At 35.6% G+C, this 23,102-nt stretch overlaps 1 protein-coding gene across 1 annotated transcript in view; it reads right to left on the minus strand.

The window, feature by feature from the left end:
* LOC127872057 (probable ubiquitin carboxyl-terminal hydrolase FAF-X) overlaps window positions 1–23,102 on the minus strand; it is a 143,393-nt gene that overhangs the window by 104,769 nt on the left and 15,522 nt on the right. Inside the window, exons 10-13 of the mRNA XM_052415392.1 lie at window positions 18,281–18,359; window positions 16,031–16,188; window positions 3,746–3,854; window positions 117–172 (exon numbers count right to left, since the gene is read on the minus strand). Of these exons, the coding sequence (XP_052271352.1) occupies window positions 117–172; window positions 3,746–3,854; window positions 16,031–16,188; window positions 18,281–18,359 (402 nt within the window). The remainder of the gene's footprint in view (window positions 1–116; window positions 173–3,745; window positions 3,855–16,030; window positions 16,189–18,280; window positions 18,360–23,102) is intronic.

Below are 23,102 nucleotides of genomic sequence, written 5' to 3' on the forward strand. Positions count from 1 at the left end.
AATGCTACTTATCCATGCACTCATGAAGTCTTCATTTGACACTTAGTGATCGCCAGGAAATTATATATTGTGTGAGATTAGAATCATAGAATTACACAACTGATTGAAGCACTTACTTGCATAAGAGTTGAAAATATTCACAAGCCTGCGTTGCATTCTCTTTTGCAAGGTTCTAGAAAATCAAAGATTAAAGATATGATTACACAAGGTCCAAAATAAAAAATATAGAAAGACAAGGTTGACGAAGGGTCAAAAGAGGTTTGTTAAAGAAATTCATAAAAAAGTGTGTATGAATAAAGTTTATATGCTGGGCAGTGAAATACCCAATATACCCGTGAAATAAATCCTTATATTCTCACGGCTACAAAATGACGTCATAAATGTGTTGCAAAATGACGTCATAGCGCAAAATACGTTTTGTTGAAATAATGCTTCAAATGGTCAAAAATGAAGAATTTTATAATGAAAGCATATAATAAATAGAACATTTGTTTAATTGACGTGAGATATTCGATTATATCCTCACCTGTAAGGGAGATACTTTCCACATTTTCACGAGCGCATATGAATTATCTCCCTTACCGGTGAGGATATAATCTTATATCTCACGGCAAACAAACAAATATTCTCTATATATTGTTATGCGTGGGAAAATTGTAATTTCTAATTTGAATTGTCAACGATAGTTACCATGGCAACAGATAAATATAAAAAAAAAAGAAAAGAAGAGGGCCATGATGGCCCTAAATCGCTCACCTGAAAATTAAAAAAAAAAAAATAATAGTCTTTAAAAGATATTGTTTTAAAAAGATATATACAAAAAAAAATAAAGGAGAAAAACTGTTAAAACCACTTTGCCAAGTCCACTGTCCCATCAATATTATCTCCTTTAAATGCAGAGAAAAAGAGACTGTCTCATTAAGTAATTATCATTCATATATAGACAGCAGTATATTAAAACCATGTAAATGAGCAATTTCTCCATTTCCCACAATTATTTCTACCCTAATTTCTTTACTATATATTTTTTTACAATTTAAGTTGTCCTCTGCAATCTCTTTCAATTTGAGAGGGTCCAAAATGTGTTGCTTTGTAAAGGGTATAACACCTGTAGAATTAGACCTAACAAGATGTGTTTGTGAAACACTATGCCCACCGGTGTGAATGAAATGAGCGAGTTTGACCCATGCATTTGACCTGTGCGACCTTGAAGGATGACCTTGACCATTCACCACTCAAAATGTGCAGATCCATGAGAGAGACATGCATGCCAAATATCAAGTAGCTATGCGCAATATGGCAAAAGTTATAGCAAATGTTAAAGTTGGCGCAAACCAACAGACAGCGCAAAAACAATATGTCCCCCAGTATATACTGGTGGACATAACAAGAGAAAAAAGGGTCCAAAATGTGTTGTTTGGTAAGGGTAAAACATCTGTAGCATAAACCTGACAAGGGTAAAACAAGGTCAAAAGAAACCTCTCTGCTATCACTTAAATATAGAATATATATTACAGAATCATGGAATACTGATTATGTACAGGTGAATATATCTACTTATAAATTTTTTACATCTTTTTGAAAAAACCTATAAAACACATTAATTCTTTTTTGTCAGAATGATTTTATGTTTAGGGATAGTTGACATGTGGCTCTTCCTTTCACCTGCGACATGTATGCATTTATCTCTTATAATTAAAAAGTTATTCCAAGAATATTTTGATAAACTTTTAGTTTGAGAAGGAAAATAGTTTATTCATCCCATAATGAATAAATAGCAAAAACGCATAAACATGCAAAGTTCAACGAGCTCCTGCGGTCATGTTTTTTGACAAATCAATTTTTTTTGAACAACTTTTTAGTGGGAGCCTTCAAGGATCATTTCCGTGACATTTTTTGAAAATCCGATTAGTGGTTTCCGACAAGAAGATTTTTTAAGGTTTTTACCATATATGGGCGTGGCTATTATATTTAGCGGCAAGGTGTGTATAAATAAGCATAAAATTAGTAACTGATATCAATTATGCAAAAGTGAGTTATGGCTCATGCATGTTGCAATTCTCACCAAGATCTGTCTTCTAATGAAGTTTGGTGTTGATACATCTTAAGTTTTTGTGTTATGCTCCATACAAAATTTAAGTTTGAAAAATAACAAAGGGCAATAACTACAAAATAATGCAAAAGAGCATTATGTTTTTTGTAGATTGCACTTCTCCTCATTGAGATCTATTAATGAAGTTTGGTGTGTATACCTCTTGAAGTTTTTGTGTTATGCTCCGCACAAAATTATGATGGGCGGACAAAGGGCAACTTTATGCTCTCCCTAGGAGTAGCATAAATAGGGGAAAACATTGAGACAGCAAGAGGCTCAAGAAGGCCTAAATTGCTCTACTGGCATCTGTTTACCTAGTCGATTGATACATTGACACATTATTGCAAGATAATCTGTCAGACTATTTATTTTAAAGCTTGGATTTAGATAAAAGGATTTTTAATAGAAATGAAGCTTTAAGATTCAAATTCAAATTATTCACCTCATTTATCAATCCTCCATAGGATTAAAGCCCTTATGGATACAAACAGTCCTTTCAAGTTCAAGAAGAATAGCAGCACATTTTTCATTTTCATGGGGAGATAATTCTAGACTTACAGTTTCAAAATGCATAATCCTCATTGATAAAAACATAATGTGCAAGTTTGACAAGAATCTGTTCATAACTGTTGACCTTAATTTGTAAACAAATTTGTAAACAAATGGAAATTAAATATTTTTCTCAAATTAAAGAGGAGATAATTCTGGACTTAATGGTCCCATGTTGCTAAATTTTTACAAGGCTTTGAATCTTCACTGATAGAGAGAACTTTTGAAAAGAATCCGATTTTACGTGTAGAAAAAAAGAAGGAATTTCACTGTTTTCTCAAATTCAAGGGTGAATAATTCTAAATCTTATAGGCTGATGTTGTTCATAATTAATAGGATTAAAATCCTCATTGATGTGCAAGTTTGATAATCTGATCAAAACTGTGGCCCTAATGGCGTAAACAAGCATTTTCACAACTTTTTATTATTAAAGTGGAGATAAATCTGGACTTATTGCCCCAATTTTCCTCATTTTCAATAGGGTTTGAATCATCATCAATATCAAAACAATGTGTAAGTTTGGCAAGAATCAGATGACAACTGTAGTCTAAATCTTGTAAAAAAGTGGAACTCCACAATTTTCTCAGATTCAAACAGCAATAATTCTTGACTTATTGCCCCAATATTGCTAATTTTAAATAGGTTCCAAGTCCTGGTTGATATTAAGACACTGTTAAAGTTTTCAAAGAAGTGGAAAAAAACTGTGAAATTTATCACATAAACAAGTGGAATTTTCGAATTCAAGTGGAGATAATTCTTGACTAATTGTCGTATGTTGCTCATAAATTTCATAATTTTCTCAAATTCAAGGGGAGATGATTCTTGCCTTATTGCTCCAATTGTGCTCATCTTCAATAGACTTGGATTCCTCATAGATGTCAAACCACTGTGCACATTTCAAAATCATAAAAACTGTGGACTTTATCGTGTCAACAGGATAAAGTGTAACAGACGTCCGAGCTGACACCATGCCGTCAGAATAAGCTCATTTTGAGCATATACTCCTTTTTGTCTCAATGTTTTGAAATGTCTGCTGCAGAGACATCAGAAGGTGCATGTATTAGGGAAAGGAATAATCTTCAAACAGTTACTATGTTGACTTACTGAAAGAACTGTAAACAGAAGGGTAATGAAGAATACAACTGGACGATTACTGCTGCTACACTTGGTCGCCATCAAAAAGAACTGCTCACAGGCCGAGGTTCGAACTGGTCTGTAATTAAAGCAAACAAATTTAGCTTTATATAGTCAGACTATTAGGTAAAGAAACATGTTATAGTGTTGTGCTATTTCTTATAGTGTTGACTTCTAACCTTGAACAAAGGTGTTTTTATTATCCCATTAGAAACTGGAGCCACTTCGACAAGTCATTCCTGAAAATCTGAGAGAATTTCCAATAATCTGCAGAAACATCAAAAATAATACTGTCATGCCTAATTATGCAAATCTATTCTATAAATATAAAAGTAAACATACCCAAACTCATATCATTATTTAGGGTATTTAATTTGCAATAATGCAAGTTTTGTGTAAATTGTCAGACAATAAGGAATGTAAGAGCTTTCCAAAAAATAAAAAAATAAAAATAAAATCATGAACAATCATTGAAAAAATAAACAAATCTGACACTATTTTTTTTGTTACGTCAGAGCCCTTTTAACACCATAATGTTACTCTATAAGTTAAAGGAAATCCAATACCCTACACACTGGTGTTTAAATCATGAAAATCCATTAATGAAATCAAAAGTTATTCAATTATAATTAACCTACCTGTATTTCTCTTTTTCAGATTTTCAAGCGATGAATTGTGTCATGATTCCCGTCACTTTTCATAAAATAGAAGTATTCCATGGAGATTTCAAGTATAAACCCCAACATAGTATTAAAATACTTTATTGTTTCAGGGTTGCCACCAACCTAATGAAATAAAATTCCCCGACTTTTCACTGACTTTTCCCTGACCAAATCTTGGTTTTCACTAACTAATTTCGCTACATATTTGGCCTCCTTTTCCCCATACAGCTGACCAAATCTACCCATTTAATGTTTATTTTATTCTTTAACATAAAATATTTAATAAATAATAAAGCCTTTCAGCATTCAAGGATACAAACTATTAATCAAAGATAAAAAATAGATAAAAAATAAATTTACATTTTTTAACATGCTTTACACATGTTAATGTTTTATGTACTTATAAATAGTCAAAACATTTCAAATACAAAATATACTGTTGAATCTACTGAAACAAATGATACCTGAAGACTGCCAAAGCCACTTAAAATAGCTTATGCATCGACCCAAACTTTTATTTTTCCCTCCCTTTCTGAAATTTCATTTTTCATTGACCATTTTTTTTAATTCCTTGACTTTTCACTGACCTTGAAAAAAAAATCAAATGGATTATATATGTTCCTGATTTCCACACATGTTTGCTCTGGTGAAAAGGCAAGTCCACATATCATCACCAGACCCTCATCAACCCAAATATATGATAAGAACTGACACAGGTGTTGTCTCTTCAGGATGTAAGTCTGATGCAACCCATGACACCAGAAAAATCATGAATGTTTAGATTTGAAAAATTGTCCCTCCTCCGATCGATGTCAAACCCATCAACTACCTTATCTCTTTTTACAAAATGCTTCATAACTCTTATCAAAACTACAAACTTCAGAACTGTCAACAATATTCACATCATTCCCCATTAAATACTGTCTTTTTTACAAAAAATCTGCATTGTGATCACTTCCATCGGCCTGCGAGTCAACTACAGACGCCATTCTTTACAAACACACAAAATGCGAAAAAAGGTCCTAAAACTAAATGTTAACGATTATTTTTCGATTTAATTTTGCCAGAACGGAAGTAAAGTGTATCAACATCCATTTCTTAGGCACAGTCTAAGTTTTTATCAAATAGGCGGAAAAAAAACAGGAAAATTTGAAGGTCGTCCTAATATACAGATGAATCAGTATCCCAACTTTAAAGGGTACATACTGATGAATCGGTATCCCGACGTCAATGAGTTAAAGAACCTGGGCCTGAGGTTATAAAACTTTAAGAATGCTCAAGCCAGAGCCAACTTTGATTTGGTCAATAGTTTTGGGTTCTTGTTAGCCAATTACAAATAAAGTAGAAAAGAGGTAAAACAAGCTCCAGAGCTCATAAAAAAAAAAAAAAATCCTTTTTTTATTTTTGAAAGATCGTCTAATAAACTATTGAATATGAAAAATTTCCCCATGATGGCTTACGTTATAATGTCAAGCACTCGAATAGTCGAGCGCGCTGTCCTCTGACAGCTCTTGTTTTAAGAGGGTATCTATTGAAAGAAACAATGAAAAAATGTTCCTATATTCCCCTTTGTAAGGTTTTCTGCTTTTCAATTCCTCCCTGGAATGGCCCTGGAACAATGCCCTCATTAGTAAGAATATGCTCTTATCTTTTGAAAGACACCTTAAGTACTATTTCATCCCAGTAAGTGGACTGGAGAATGTCCCTATATGATTGAGAGGGGGTATAATGTGGGGTGTGGTCATTTATTAGACGATCTTTCGAAAATAAAAAAAAGGAAAAAATAAAAAAAATTGGGGGGGGGGGTAGGGGGGGTGAGAGGGGGGTATAATGTGGGATGTGGTAATTTATTAGATGATGTTTAAAAAAAAAATGGGAGGGTGGGGTAGGGGGGGTGGGGGCGAGAGGGGGTTATAATGTGGGGTGGGGTAATTTATTAGATGATGTTTAAAAAACTGGGGGGGGGAGGGATTCTGGGTAGGGGAGTGGGGTATTGTTTTGGTGGAATCCATTGTGGTATTCAGGTAAGTGTTGTTTTGTCAAAGTAATAATAAAATGTGATCATAAATAAAGAAGTTATGGCAATTTAAGCAAAATGTTCAATTATCTAAGTGTAAAAGGGGCCATAATTATGTAAAAATGCTTGATACAGTGGTCTGCTCTTGTTTATAGGTTGGGGTCATGTTGGTAAACAAGTATTCAACATATAAAAGCAATATGTCAAAGGATATAGGAAATATTTGGGGTAGTACGCAAACTTTAACATAGATTTATAAATAATATGCATTTTCTAAGTATAAAAGGGGCAATAATTATGACAAAATGCCTGATAGAGTTGTCTGCTCTTGTGTATAGGTTGGGGTCATGTTGGTAAACAAGTATGCAAAATATAAAAGCAATATGTCAAGGGACAATGAAAATAATTGGGGTAGTACGAAAACTTTAACATTTGCACGCTAACGCTAACGGAAACGCCGACGCCGGGGTGAGTAGGATAGCTCCACTATATATATTTCATATTTAATATTCGAGCTTAAAAAGGAAAACTTTAAAGGCATTGTAATATTTTTTTTTCTTAAATTATCTTTTTTTTTATTTTATCTATTTTTATTTTGTTTGAAAATATATATACTTTTAGGTGGGAGGAATGGGGCCCAATCAAAAACGAAAAAAATGCCTTGAAGATCCGGAGAACAGAGCCCCAAGAGAGAATCCAACCTGGAACCTCCTTTTTTCAGTAATTTAACCGCATCCTTATTCAGTTAAGATATTTCATACATTGTTAATAGGCATTCTGAAAATCTGTTATTCCTTGGCTTACACTTGAGCTTTGCAATGACTGCATTTACATTGATGATTTTTGGCTGTATACAAAAAATTCACATATATTTATGTTCTGTTAACAAATGAACAATAACATGAAACATACATAAGCTAGATAAAACAAGCAATCGATTATTAGCTATTTAAACTACATGAATGTATCAATCATATAAGTTATCTGTCACATTTTAATGAAATTGCTTTATCTTTGACAGTTATTCCAGCCAAGCATAGTAATTGCTCTTGCCTGCCAGGGAAGTAAAACTTTTGAGGAGAATGGCTATTAAAGGTATTGGCAAGGCTTCTGTGACATGCTGCAAATTAGCCAATTGCTACGAATCAACCCATTTATATGGAAGATTATATTTGGCTACAAACATATGTCATTTAGGCTTAGCATTATGTATTCAGCGCAGTGTTGATACTACACAGGAATGTCAGGCAGGGCTTACTTTTTCCAGATTCATATAGGGCCTTTTCAACGTATATTTGGGGTATTAAAAATTATTCAAGGCTTTTTTTTGCAAAATTAAATAAAAATAGGAATAAAACAAGGCTATTGTCAAGCAATATGGTCCCCTACCGGCTCAACCATTGTCAGAAATTCCACCATTTTCAGATTTTGTGTATATTATTTTTTGGTTGCCATAGAAACCACAATTTTTGACGTAGGAACAAAATAAAATGACGTGCATAATGTCCATATTGCCAGTTTTATGACAAAATATTAAGAACTTTTAAAGTTATCGCAGGATCCAGAAAAGTGTGACGGACAGACAGACTGAGAGACTGACAGACAGAGCGCCAACCATAAGTCCCCTCAGGTGAAACCGGTAGGGGACAATTATAGGCGAGTTAAAGGTCATTTTTAGTGGATGATTGCATTACATGGATATTGTTTTCAAAGGACGATTGTGTACATCATTTTATTTCAGAAATGCTCAAAAGTTCTAAAATAAACATAAAAACAAGAGGGCCTGAAAGGCCCAAAGTCGCTCACCTGAGATAACAAGATATTATTGGGACAATAACAAGATATTATTGGGACAAACTTCTGACCAAGTTGCATGAAGATCGGAAAATAAATGTGGCCTCTAGAGTGTTAACAAGGTTTTAGTACAGCCATATAAGGAAAAATGCCCCGCCCCCTGGCAGCCATCTTTTTTTTTAACCAACCGGCATCATTTTTCAACTTTTCCAAGATATTATCCGGATGAATCTTCTGACCAAGTTTCATGAAGATCGGACAGTAGATGTGGCCTCTAGAGTGTTAACAAGATTTTACTATAGCCATATAAGGAAAAATGCACCGCCCCTTGGTGGCCATGTTTTTTAAGAAAATGTAACCGTCTTCGAACTCATCTAAGATATCAATAAGAACAAGAGCACCGCCTTGCGGGTGCAGACCGCTCATCTATTTTCTTTTTAAAGGTGAAGGGACTCTCATTTTCAATCACAAAGGAGGGAGGAGTGGAGTGAAGAGGGGTGTATAGTGTGGGGTTGTGGACATTTATTACATTATCTTCCAAAAAAGCGAAACAAAAAAAAAAAAATCGGGGGGGGGGGTATAGTGTGAGGGTGTGGTGATAATTTGTGAGATGATCTTAAAAAAAAAAAAAAAAAAAAAAAAAAAAATCAAAAAAAAAAATTTGGGGGGGGGTGGGGTGGGGGAGTGGGGTGGGGGTATAGTGTGAGGGTGTGGTGGTCATTTGTGAGATGATCTTAAAAAAAAAAAAAAAAAAAAAAAAAAAATTAGGGGGGGGGAGGGGGGGAGGGGGGGGAGGGCACGGGGGATGGTTTGGGTGAAGTCTATTGTGGTATGTCAGGTAAGAGTAGTTTCATCAAAGTATCAATCAAATCTAATCATAAATAAAGAAGTTATGGCAATTTTAGCAAAATTTAATAATTTGACCTTGAGAGTCAAGGTCATTCAAAGGTCAAAGTAAAATTCAAGTTGCCAGGTACAGTAACCTCATGATAGCATGTAAGTATTTGAAGTTTGAAAGCAATAGCCTTGATACTTCGAGTGGATCGAAACACAAAATTTAACCATATATTAAAAGTTACTAAGTCAAAAAAGGGCCATAATTCCGTAACAATGACAACCAGAGTTATGCAACTTGTTCTTTTACTGTACCCTTATGATAGTTTGTGAGTGTTCCAAGTATGAAAGCAATATCTATGATACTTTAGTTTAGGGGTAAAGTGACCAAAACATAAATCTTAACCAAATTTTTAATTTTCTAAGTATAAAGGGCCCATAATTCCGTCCAAATGCCAGTCAGAGTTACATAACTTTGCCTGCACCGTCCCCTTATGATAGTTCATAAATCTTGCAAGTATGAAAGCAATAGCTTTGATACTGTAGGAATAAAGTGGACCTAAACACAAAACTTAATCAAATTTTCAATTTTCTAAGTATAAAAAGGGCACATAATTCTGTCAAAATGCCAGTCAGAGTTACATTACTTTGCCTGCACAGTCCCCTTATGATAGTTAGTAAGTGTTGCAAGTATGAAAGCAATAGCTTTGATGCTTAAGGAATAAAATGGACCTAAACACAAAACTTAACCAAAATTGTCAATTTTCTAAGTATAAAAAGGGCACATAATTCTGTCAAAATGCATGCCAGAGTTATCTAACTTTGCCTGCCCAGTCCCCTCATGATAGTAAGTAGGGCTGTCACGATTCACCGGTATACCGGTATATCGCGGTGCATGTCGTGAAAAAAATCGCACCGCGGTACGGCGTTGCCGCACCGGTTTTTTTAATATTATTATATTAGCACAGATATATAAATACATTACATAATTATTTTGATATAGATATCGTTTTGAAAACTGTAGAAGCGATTCAAAAGGGCTAAATAAATAATCCGTTAATATCCAGGTCAAGCAAGCGCTTCCACTGGTAGATGTTTAACTTTCACGTTTAAAATACGGCGATGTATGGGTCCGTACCTTTTTTGAAATTTGGGACAGATTTCCTTTGCAAATAAATTCATAATTATCCAAAAGATGTTTACTCTATTTTTTATTTTCTTTCTTTAGTATATCGATCGTTCAAAGCATGCCACTTCCGAATCATGTTATCTTAAGATTATGAATAAGTCGAGGAAGAGTCAGAACGCTGCGGATTTTCAATACTGGGCCTGCTGACTCCGCATTTTAAACATGCCCTTGAAGCGTTCGATTTACACAGATTGTAGTCACAGCTATTGTAGACAACATGGCGGACATTTTAGAAAAAGACGCGAATAACAATAACAATGACTACTTCTATCAAGTTTATTACAGTTTCTTTTACAGTTTCTAGTCAAACTATGATACCAGTGTTTTCTGATTATCGAGTTTAATAAAGTTTGTAAAACTTGTTATTTTGCTGTTTTCTTCACAGATACATATTCTGTAAAATATCGCGGTACGTACCGCGATACAGTGTTACCGTACCACGATATACCGCGGTACGCTCATGGCGTATCGTGACAGCCCTAATAGTAAGTAAGTGTACCAAGTTTGAATGCAATAGCATTGATACTTACTGAGAAAAGTGGAACTAAACGCAAAACTTAACCAAAATTTTCAATTTTTTAAGTATAAAAAGGGCACATAATTCTGTCAAAATGCACGCCAGAGTTATCTAACTTTGCCTGCCTAGTCCCCTCATGATAGTAAGTAAGTGTACCAAGTTTGAATGCAATAGCATTGATACTTTCTGAGAAAAGTGGACCTAAACGCAAAACTTAACCGGACGCCGACGCCAACGCCAACGCCGACGCCGACGCCAAGGTGATGACAATAGCTCATAATTTTTTTTCAAAAAATAGATGAGCTAAAAATCTTCTGACCATATTTCATGATGATTGGACAATAAATGTGGCCTCTAGAGTGTTAATAAGGTTTTACTAAAGCCATATATAGCCATATAAGGAAAAATGCCCCGCCCCTGGTGGCCATGTTTTTAAAGCAACCAAAACCATTTTCAAACTCATCCAAGATATCATAGGGACAAATCTTTTGACCAAGTTTCATGATGATCGGAAAATAAATGTGACCTCTTGAGTGTCAACAAGGTTTTACTTTAGCCATATAAGGAAAAATGCCCCGCCCCCTTTTGGCCATGTTTTTCAACCAACCGGCATCATTTTAGAACTCGTCACAGATATTATTTGGATGAATCTTCTGACCGAGTTTCATGAAGATTGGACTATAAATGTGGCCTCTAGAGTGTTAACAAGATTTTACTATAGCCATACATAGCCATATAAGGAAAAATGCTCCGTCCTTTGGCAGCCATGTTTTTCAAGCAAATGTAACCATTTTCGAACCAAGATATCAATAAGACAAATCTTCTGGCCATATTTCATGAAGATTGGACAATAAATGTGGCCTCTAGAGTGTTACCAAGGTTTTACAAAAGCCATATATAGAATTATAAGGAAAAATGCCCCACCTCCAGGTGGCCATATTTTTTAAGAAACCAAAACCATTTTCAAACTAATCCAAGATATCATTGGGACAAATCTTCTGACCAAGTTTCATGAAGATCGGAAAATAAATGTGGCCTCTCGAGTGTTAACAAGGTTTTACTATAGCAATATAAGGAAAAATGCCCCCCCCCCTGGCGGCCATATTTTTCAACCAACTGGAATCCATTTTCAAAGTAATCCAAGATATCATTGGGACAAATCTTCTGACCAAGTTTCATGAAGATCGGACAATAAATATGGCCTCTAGGGTGTTAACAAGGTTTTAAAAAAAAACTTATTTAGCCATATAAGGAAAAATGCCCCGACCCTGGTGGCCATGTTTTTAAAGCAACTGCAAGCATTTTCGAACTTATCCAAGATATCATTGGGACAAATCTTCAGACCAAGTTTCATGCTGATTGGAAAATAAATAAGGCCTCTAGAGTGCTAACAAGGTTTTACTATAGCCATTTAAGGAAAAATGCCCCCCCCCCCCTGGCTGCCATGTTTTTCAACCAACTGTCTTCATTTTCAAACTCGTCCCACAGGATATTATTGGGACAAATCTTCTGACCAAGTTGCATTAAGATCGGAAAATAAATGTGGCCTCTAGAGTGTTAACAAGGTTTTAGTAAGCCATATAAGGAAAAATACCCCGCCCCTTGGCAGCCATGTTTTTCAACCAACCGGCATCATTTTTCAACTTTTTCAAGATATTATTGGGATGAATTTTCTGACCAAGTTTCATGAAGATTGGACATCAAATGTGGCCTCTAGAATGTTTACAAGGTTTTAATATAGCCATATATAACCATATGAGGAAAAATGCCCTGCCCCTTGGAAGCCATGTTTTGCAAGCAAATGCAACCATTTTTAAACTCATCCAAGATATCATTAAGGCGTTTCTTCTGTCAAAATTTCATGAAGATTGGACAATAAATGTGGCCTCTAGAGTGTCAACAAGGTTTAACTATAGCCATATAAGGAAAAATGCCCCGCCCCCTTGTGGCCATGTTTATCAATCAACTGGCATCATTTTTTATCTCGTCCCACATATTGTTGGGATGAATCTTCTTACCAAGTTTCATGAAGATTGGACAATAAATGTGGCCTCTAGAGTGTTAACAAGGTTTTATTTAAGCCATATATAGCCATATAAGGAAAAATGCCCCCCCCCCTGGTGGCCATGTTTTTAAAGCAACCAAAACCATTTTCGAACTCATCCAAGATATCATTGGAACAAATCTTCTGGCCAAGTTTCATGATGATCAGAAAATAAATGTTACCCCTTGAGTGTTTACAAGGTTTTACTATAGCCATATAAGGAAAAATGCCCCGCCCCCATGGTGACCATGTTTTTCAACCAACCGGCATCATGTTTGATCTCGTACCAGATATTATTGGGATGAATCTCCTGACCGAGTTTCATAAAGATCGGACTATAAATGTGGCCTCTAGAGTGTTAAAATTTTACCATAGCCATATAAGGAAAAATGCCCCGCCCTTTGGTAGCCATGTTTTTCAAGCCAATCTAACCATTTTCGAACTCAGCCAAGATATCAACAAGATAAATCTTCTGACCATAATTCATGAAGATTGGACAATAAATGTGGCCTCTAGAGTGTTAACAAGGTTTTACAAAAGCCATATATAGCCTTATAAGGAAAAATGCCTCGCCCCCTGGTGGCCATGTTTTTAAAGAAACCAAAACCATTTTCAAACTAATCAAAGATATCATTGGGACAAATCTTCTGACCAAGTTTCATGAAGATCGGAAAATAAATGTGGCCTCTCGAGTGTTAACAAGGTTTTACTATAGCAATATAAGGTAAAATGCCCTGCTCCCTGGCGGCCATATTTTTCAACCAACTGGAACCATTATCAAACTCATCCAAGATATCATTTGGACAAATCTTCTGACCAAGTTTCATGATGATCGGAAATAAATATGGCCTCTAGAGTGTTAACAAGGTTTTACAAAAGCCGAAAAAAGCCATATAAGGAAAAATGCCCTGCCCCCTGGTGGCCATGTTTTTAAAGCAACCGCAAGCATTTTCAAACTTGTCTAAGATATCATTGGGACAAATCTTCAGACCAAGTTTCGTGATGATTGGTTAATAAATGTGGCCTCTAGAGTGTTAACAAGGTTTTACTATAGCCATTTAAGGAAAAAAGCCCCCCCCCCCCTCTGGCAGCCATGTTTTTCCACCAACTGGCATCATTTTCAAACTTGTCCAACATATTATTGGGATGAATCTTCTGACCAAGTTTCAATAAGATTGGACAATAAATGTGGCGTATAGAGTGTTAACAAGGTTTTACTATAGCCATATATACCCATATAAGGAAAAATGCCCTAGCCATGTTTTTCAATCAAACCTAACCATTTTCTAAATCATACAAGATATCATTAAGGCCAATCTTCTGACAAAATTTCATGAAGATTGGACAATAAATGTGGCCTCTAGAGTGTCAACAAGGTTTAACTATAGCCATATAAGGAAAAATGCCCCGCCCCCTGGTGGCCATGTTTACCAATCAACTGGCATCATTTTTTATCTCGTCCAACATATTATTGGGATTAATCTTCTTACCAAGTTTCATGAAGATTGGACAATAAATGTTGCCTCTAGAGTGTTAACAAGGTTTTACTTAAGCCATATATAGCCATATAAGGAAAATTGCCCCGCCCCTGGTTGCCATGTTTTTAAAGCAACCAAAACCATTTTCGAACTCATCCAAGATATCATTGGAACAAATCTTCTGACCAAGTTTCATGATGATCGGAAAATAAATGTGACCTCTAGAGTGTTAACAAGATTTTACAATATCCATATAAGGAAAAATGCCCCACCCCCATGGTAGCCATGTTTTTCAACCAACCGGCATCATTTTTGATCTTGTCCCAGATATTATTGGGATGAATCTTCTGACTGAGTTTCATAAAGATCAGACTATAAATGTGGCCTCTAGAGTGTTAACAATATTTTACTATCGCCATATATAGCCATATAAGGAAAAATGCCCCGCCCTTTGGTAGCCATGTTTTTCAAGCCAATCTAGCCATTTTAGAACTCATCCAAGATATCAACAAGACAAATTTTCTGACCATAATTCATGAAGATTGGACAATAAATGTGGCCTCTAGAGTGTTAACAAGGTTTTACAAAAGCCATATATAGGCTTATAAGGAAAAATGCCCCGCCCTCTGGTGGCCATGTTTTAAAAGAAACCAAAACCATTTTCAAACTAATCCAAGATATCATTTGGACAAATCTTCTGACCAAGTTTCTTGAAGATTGGAAAATAAATGTGGCCTTTCGAGTGTTAACAAGGTTTTACTATAGCAATATAAGGTAAAATGCCCGCTCCCTGGCGGCCATATTATTCAACCAACTGGAACCATTTTCAAACTCATCCAAGATATCATTTGGACAAATCTTCTGACCAAGTTTCATGAAGATCGGACAATAAATGTGGCCTCTAGAGTGTTAACAAGGTTTTACAAAAGCCATATATAGCCATATAAGGAAATATGCCCTGCCCCCTGGCGGCCATGTTTTTAAAGCAACCGCAAGCATTTTCAAACTTGTCCAAGATATCATTGGGATAAATCTTCAGACCAAGTTTCATGATGATTGATAAATAAATGTGGCCTCTAGAGTGTTCATAAGGTTTTACTATAGCCATATAAGGAAAAAAGCCCCGCCCCCCCTGGCAGCCATGTTTTTCCACCAACTGGCATCATTTTCAAACTTGTCCAACATATTATTGGGATGAATCTTCTGACCAAGTTTCAATAAGATTGGACAATAAATGTGGCCTATAGAGTGTTAACAAGGTTTTACTATAGCCATATATACCCATATAAGGAAAAATGCTCTAGCCATGTTTTTCAAGCAAGCGTAACCATTTTCTAAATCATACAAGACATCATTAAGGCCAATCTTCTGACAAAATTTCATGAAGATTGGACAATGAATGTGGCCTCTAGAGTGTTAACAAGGTTTTACTATAGCCATATAAGGAAAAATGCCCTGCCCCCAGGCGGCCATGTTTATTAATCAAATGGCATCATTTTTTAACTCGTCCAACATATTATTGGGATGAATCTTCTGACCAAGTTTCAATAAGATTGGACAATAAATGTGGCCTCTCAAGTGTTAACAAGGTTTTACTTTATCCATATATAGCCATATAAGGAAAAATGCCCCGCCCTTTGGCAGCCATGTTTTTCAAGCAAATGTAACCATTTTCGAACTCATCCAAGATTACTCAACTCGATCCAATGACACACCATACCTTGCTAGTTTCAAGTCGGCAGCTTTCTGCGCAAACACCTTCTCCAGTTTCTTGTCTATGCGAGATTTCACCATAGCAACAGACTGCTCAAGATTGCGTGCATCATTTTGAGACTTCTGACACTGGATGAAACTTAAGAAGTGTTCCTTGTTTCTCTCCTAGAACGAGACAGGGTTGTTTATTTTTATAATTGGATATTTTGCCGTATTCAACAGTATTTCAGTCTCATCATGAAGGTAAGTTGACCAACCCACACTTTTCCTGGCTAAGATGGTTTACCAGTACCCGGGTGCAGGATCGCTTGACTTTGTGCGGTTTGTTAACGGATGTACACACACCAGGAAGAGGTGTTTTTCTTTCAAATAACTTTTTTTTTAATTATTAAGAATTTCAACCAGTGCATAACAGACAGTTATTATGCTGATTTTGGCAAAGTGAAATACATCAGAATTACTTTATTAAATAAGCCTGTGTTCTTGGCCAAAAATTCGTTATGAACAGCATTCATATACACAGTTATGTTTACATAGTTTTCTCAGCCTGTCAACATTTTGGCACCAATTTCAGACGTATTCAAGGATTTATTCTTACATCTTAAAATATCTGCACAAACTGCATTCAAAATAACTTTAGATTTAAAAAAAAATTTAGTTCTTTCCAATGAGTTTACATTTTGTCCAGTTTGTGTGTAAACCCCTGTGAACCTCATAAGTGTTTTTCCCAGGCACTTTCTGCGTGGCACTGCGCCATGCCGCCGTTCTGAAGCGCCATGTTGCCCTTTTCAAAGGCAAAAGCTGCCACGCGCCCTTATTGATAACATCTTAATTGCCTCTTGACCAAACTTCTAAGCCGAATAGTATCAGAGTACAGCCCCAAGGCAGCAAAGATGTGCACTGTTTTGAATTAGTCATGCGTGAATAACCCCGTATAAATATCTATAGATAATTTCAGTGGCTTTGTTATACAAAGCACGCTAATCCTTCCCTAATGTGTACTGCTCCATGATAAAATCGTGGACTGTAATTTAGGAGACATATGATGGAAACCTGGTGGAAATTGTGCATTTTATGCATCAAACAGTATGATCAAAACATTTATTTCTGCACGTAATTTAACACGCTGTATCTTTATCGTTATGGTCTTTCAGACCATAATTATTAGAAATTATTGAAACAATTTTTGTACTGCATACTGATTAAACAAATGCAAAACAAGAATGTTGTCGGACATACACAATTTTAGATTGCTCTGCGCACTTGTCGCTTACATCATTTTAACAAGAAGGCAAAAAATATAAAACAGAAATTGTGATTCAAGGCAAAAATGACAAATAACAATCAAATTAACGATGGACATAGTAGTTATTTATGAAATGATTGTGTTTATTAACGATTGACTATACATTTTAAATACTAACGACATATATTTCTAAGTTATCTACACAGTGGATGTATGTCCAGGAAATTAGTGTTTGCAAAAATTTAATTGGTGTTCAGTTTACTCGCAAAGTTAAAAGATTTCACAAAATTATCATTAGAAAATGGGCTAAGACAAACATGGTTTCATTTATGTTATCGGATCTGTGTATAATCAGATTCATATGGATATATTGCTTTATTATGTTTGTCATGCTGTACAATTAACGACACTTTGTTTGTTTATATTTGTTGATATTTTACCCAAAACTGCCACTGATGCGCTCAAATGTTCCCCCCAAAAACCAGGTTTTCACAAAATGTTTTGCCCTTTTTTGCCTAAACTGCAGGTTTAATGCCTTTTTTGAATGTACTGTGCCATGCCCCAATGCCCTCCTGCCTCCTGGTAAAAACACTACTCATTGATCCTGCAACCTAAGTAATGATGGAACGTTTTTAACAATTGTTAAGTCATATCATGGCAGTCTGTTTACCTACTCACATTTTTCCTGCTTTAGGAAATTAACAAGAACTAGATGCACATACATATGTCAATAACTGACACGTGCCTCATTTGTATCACAAATTGGGGGAGAAATAGCCAAAATGGGAGAATATTAGGTTTGGGTTAAGGGTTTATCTGACGAGCTGAAGAAATATTTGTTTAAAACTATGTTTCATATAGTGTGCAGCAAATGATTGCAAAATCTATATCCTAATATTTAAACATAAAAACTGGCAAGAAAATTCGCACATCAGGGTTTGTATCACAAACCATTCATTTTAATTGTGTAGCTTTTTACAGAAACCCAGGAAAATGCCTGAAACTCCTCACCTGCAGTAGTTGGTGGACACTTCTGTATAGAGACGGCTGGTTTGCAAGGTCCTTCATTTCACCTCCATCATAACGGAACCTGGGGAAAATATACAAAAGGGATTACATGGGTACATCTGTAGATTGTGAAAATCTGAAGTGAAATGACCCATGGTTTGGAAATATTAGTATTCACATTGAAAGGTCTAATAGCAGAAAACAAATACATATATCTCTACTCTGAAGGTATTTCACCCATACAAATTTGAATGTATGCATAAACAAGAGCTGTCAAAGTGCTTGACTGTATAACGTAAGACATCATGGGGAAATTGTTCAAATTATTCAATAAGGTCAAGGTAATAGTTCAGGTATATTTTCCACAATGTATTGAACATTTGTAAAGACATAAAACAAACTTATAAGATTTTATTTCAAGTTTGATAGCAATAGCTTGGGTGGGAAGTTTGGACGATCCTTCAAATATAAAAGAAATAAACATTTGTTGTTTTTTTTAACCACGTTTCAAAAAAATAATTTTTGAGTTGGGTAGGGGGGGAGGTTGAGAGGGGGGTATAATGTGGGGTGGGGTAATTTATTAGACGATCTTTCAAAAATAAAAAAAGGAAAAAAAAAAATTTTTTTTTGGGGGGGGAGGGGGGCAGGGATTCTGGTTTCGGGCGTGGGGTATTGTTTGGGGGGGAATCCATTGTGGTATTGAGGTAAGTGTTGTTTTGTCAAAGTATTAATAAAATCTCATCATAAATAAAGAAGTTATTGCAATTTAACTAAAATTTATTATTTTGACCTTGAGAGTCAAGGTCATTCAAAGGTCAAGGTCAAATTGAACTTGCCAGGTACAGTACCCTCATGATAGTAAGAAAATATTTGAAGTTTGAAAGCAATAGCTTTGAGTCTTTAGAAGTCAAGTGGATCTAAACACAAAATTTAACAAAATATTCAGTTACTAAGACAAAAAAGGGCCATAATTCTTACAAAATGCTTGATACAGTTGTCTGCTCTTGTTTATAGATTGGGTCCAGCGTTTTTTTCCCTTCTTTAACTAGTACCGGGGAACGGTACCTTTCCCAAAGCCTACCGGAGGCTTCCCAATTTTAGCACCGGACCTTTCCCAATCTCGATATCTACCGTTCCGAACGATTTTAGGTGCCGTTCCCAATAGCCAGTGCCTTTTATTTTCGCTGGAAATATCTTTTGATATTGTCGAGCCTTTCATTTTCGGCCATTTATTTTCGCAGGACATTGTTGCGTAGAAAGTAAACAAAACTTTTCAAATGGGGCGCAACTCTAACCGCTGTGTAAAATGTGAATGGATTACATTACCGCGACGAGTGATCGATATTTCCCGTGAAAGAATTCCATCGCTAAGACCAGTCTTCCTTACATCAATAAACTTTCTCAACACTAATTTTTCGTTGACATTAAAAAAAAACGTAACCGTATTGAGTTAAATGCGCATATTACTTCTATGTATAGTTTTTTAAGTGTCAAATCCGGACAGTAACTATTCGGATACGAATATAAACAAATAAAAGTTTAACATAAAATTAAAAATAATGAGACATGGGTGTAAAATCCTATAGTTATTTACAACATATACATAAGCATTTAATGGCACATGATCTTAATATCTTATTTGATGATTTGAAAAAAAAATCAAAACAAAATATAAGACTTACCTTTGAAAATTATTGTTAAAGCATTCCACTCTAAAAACTCATTTGGTTACGTGTGACTATTCTCACTGTCTATTGTTAAAAGATGTCAAACCAGTACAAGATCCATTGTTGTTGTTTTTGTTTAGTTTTTAAGTTTTTAATTTAACTCACATGAAACATTGCAGGGCTTGTAAGACTTAAGGGCTAAAACAAAATTATTAATATTATTTTTTATGCAACCTCAGTGCTTATGCCTATCACTGGAAGATATTTTTCCAATTGACGGACACATTCTAACTGAAGTGGCAATAACACAATTTTCACATGACATGATACGATAGTCAAAATATCATAACCGTACTGTAGTTTTTCTGTCAAAACCTAGAGTTTAAAATGCTTTGTGATGCAGAATATAGCCCCTAATGATAGATTACATGCATTTTAAAGGTTCCCAATTCATCAATTTTGCGACTCGAATTTTTCCCAATTCATTGATTTCGCGACTCGTTTTTTTCCCAATTTGAAGATTTCACGACTCGAAAAATTCCCAATTGTAGGGGTACAGGTACCTTTCCCCTTTGGGGAAAAAAAACGCTGGGGTCATGTTGGTTAAGAAGTCTGCAAAATATGAAAGCAATATGTCAAGGGACATTGAAAATATTTGAGGTGGTACGCAAACTTTAACATAGATCTATCAATAATATGCATATTCTTAATGGAAAAAGGGCCATAATTCTTACAAAATGCTTGAAACAGTTGTTTGCTCTTGTTTATAGATTGGGTCATGTTGGTCAAGAAGTATGAAAAATATTAAAGCAAGATGTCAAGGGACATAGGAAATAATTGGGGTGGTACGCAAACTTTAATATTTGCACGCGCACGCCGACGCCGGGGTAAATAGGATAGCTCCACTATATGTATATTTCATATATATAGTCGAGCTAAAAACAAATACCAAGATTTATTTAGATGAATAATATTGTACTGCAGTATTGAGTTGCCACTTTTTAAAAAACCTCCACTTTTTTTAAAGTACGCAAAAATGAACATTACAAAGTTTAACTACTCCCATGAAACTTAAACGTGTTTATCCAATTGTTGGAACATTTCATCATTATGTTCAATATAACACAACCCTTCCAATTTCAATAACTGCTGTTGTATTTTTCATCGCTGCATCAAATCTTCAGTTTCCCTCGAGTCTCTAGAATGATAGGTACATATACAGACAGATGCATTTTTCAGTGACCCTTGTGTTACACTCTTACTGCCACTGGTTTCAAAGCCTGGATTGAAGATCATATGTCAAGTTATCCAAAGGATTTCAGTTGATGTGTACATATATACATGACGTAGGCATAATTCAAGAGACTTTTTACTCCTATGAATGTAGATATTTTTCAAGCATATTTTACATAGATAGTCATCTCATCTGGACCTTTAAGTGTGCAAGTGGATTGTTATTTAGACTAGACCCTTTCCAGTTGGCTTCTTTCAACAAGAGGGCCTGAAAGGCCCAAAGTCGCTCACCTGAGATTCAAAGATACTGACCTGTTCTGTGCAGCCCAAGATGTCATTAGAACAAAATTTTCTTACCAACTTTCATGACTAGTGAACACCCTGGCAGCCATGTTTTTGAACAGACCAGAACCATTTTCATACATATCGAAGATATCATTTAAACAAATATTCTGACAAAGTTTCATGAAGATTCATGAAGCCATATAAGGAAAAATGCCCTGCCCCCTGGTGACCATGTTTTTCAAGCAACTGGAACCATTTTTGCACTTGTCCAAGATATCATTGGGACAAATCTTCTGACAAAGTTTCATGATGATTGGACAATAAATATCGCTTCTAGAGTTTTAACAAGGTTTTACTGTAGCTATATAAGAAAAAATGCCACGCCCCCTTGGCGGCTGTGTTTTTCCACCAACCGGAACCATTTACGCACTCATCCAAGATATCATTGGTACAAATCTTGTGACCAAGTTTCATGAAGATCGGAAAATAAATGTGGCCTCTAGTGTTAACAAGGTTTTACTATAGCCATATTAGGAAAAATGCCCCGCCCCAGGCGGCCATATTTTTCAACCAACCTGCATCATTTTTGAACTTGTCCATTATATTATTGGGATGAATCTTCAAACCAAGTTTCATGAATATCGGACAATAAATGTGGCCTCTAGAGTGTTAACAAGATTTCAATATAGCCATATAAGGAAAATGCCCCGCCCCTTGGCAGCCATGTTTTTCAAGCAAACGTAACCATTTTCAAACTCATCCAAGATATAATTGAGACCAATTTTCTGACCAAACTTCATGAAGATTGGACAATAAATGTGGCCTCTAGAGTGTTAACAAGGTTTTACTAAAGCCATAAATAGCTATATAAGGAAAAATGCCCTGCCCCCTGGTGGCCATGTTTTTAAAGAAAACCAAAACCATTTTTAAACTCATCCAAGATATCATTGGGACTAATCTTCTGACCAAGTTTCATGAAGATCGGAAAATAAATGTGGCCTCTAGAGTGTTAACAAGGTGTTACTATAGCCATATATGGAAAAATGCCCCGCCCCCTGGCGGCCATGTTTTTCAACCAACCGGCATCATTTTTGAACTCATTCAAGATATTATTGGGATGAATCTTTTGAACAAGTTTCATGAAGATCGGACAATAAATGTGGCCTCTAGAGTGTTAACAAAATTTCACTAAAGCCATATAAGGAAAAATGCCCCGCCCCTTGGCAGCCATGTTTTTCAAGCAATCGTTACCAATTTCGAACTCATCTAAGATATCATTGAGACAAATCTTCTGACCAAATTTCATGAAGATTGGACAATAAATGTGGCCTCTAGAGTGTTCACAAGGTTTTACTAAAGCCATATATAGCCATATAAGGAAAAATGCCCCGCCCCTTGGTGGCCATGTTTTTCAAGCAAACAAAACCATTTTCGAAATCGTCCAAGATATTATTGGGATGGATCTTCTGACCAAGTTTCATGAAGATCGGACAATAAATGTTGCCTCTAGAGTGTTATCAAGATTTTACTATAGCCATATAAGGAAAAATGCCACGCCCCTTGGCAGCCAATTTTTTTCAAGCAAACATAACCATTTTCAAACTCATCCAAGATATTATTGAGACCAATCTTCTGACCGA

Source organism: Dreissena polymorpha, chromosome 3 (genome assembly GCF_020536995.1).
Source record: "Dreissena polymorpha isolate Duluth1 chromosome 3, UMN_Dpol_1.0, whole genome shotgun sequence".
Taxonomy (NCBI): Eukaryota; Metazoa; Mollusca; class Bivalvia; order Myida; family Dreissenidae; genus Dreissena; species Dreissena polymorpha.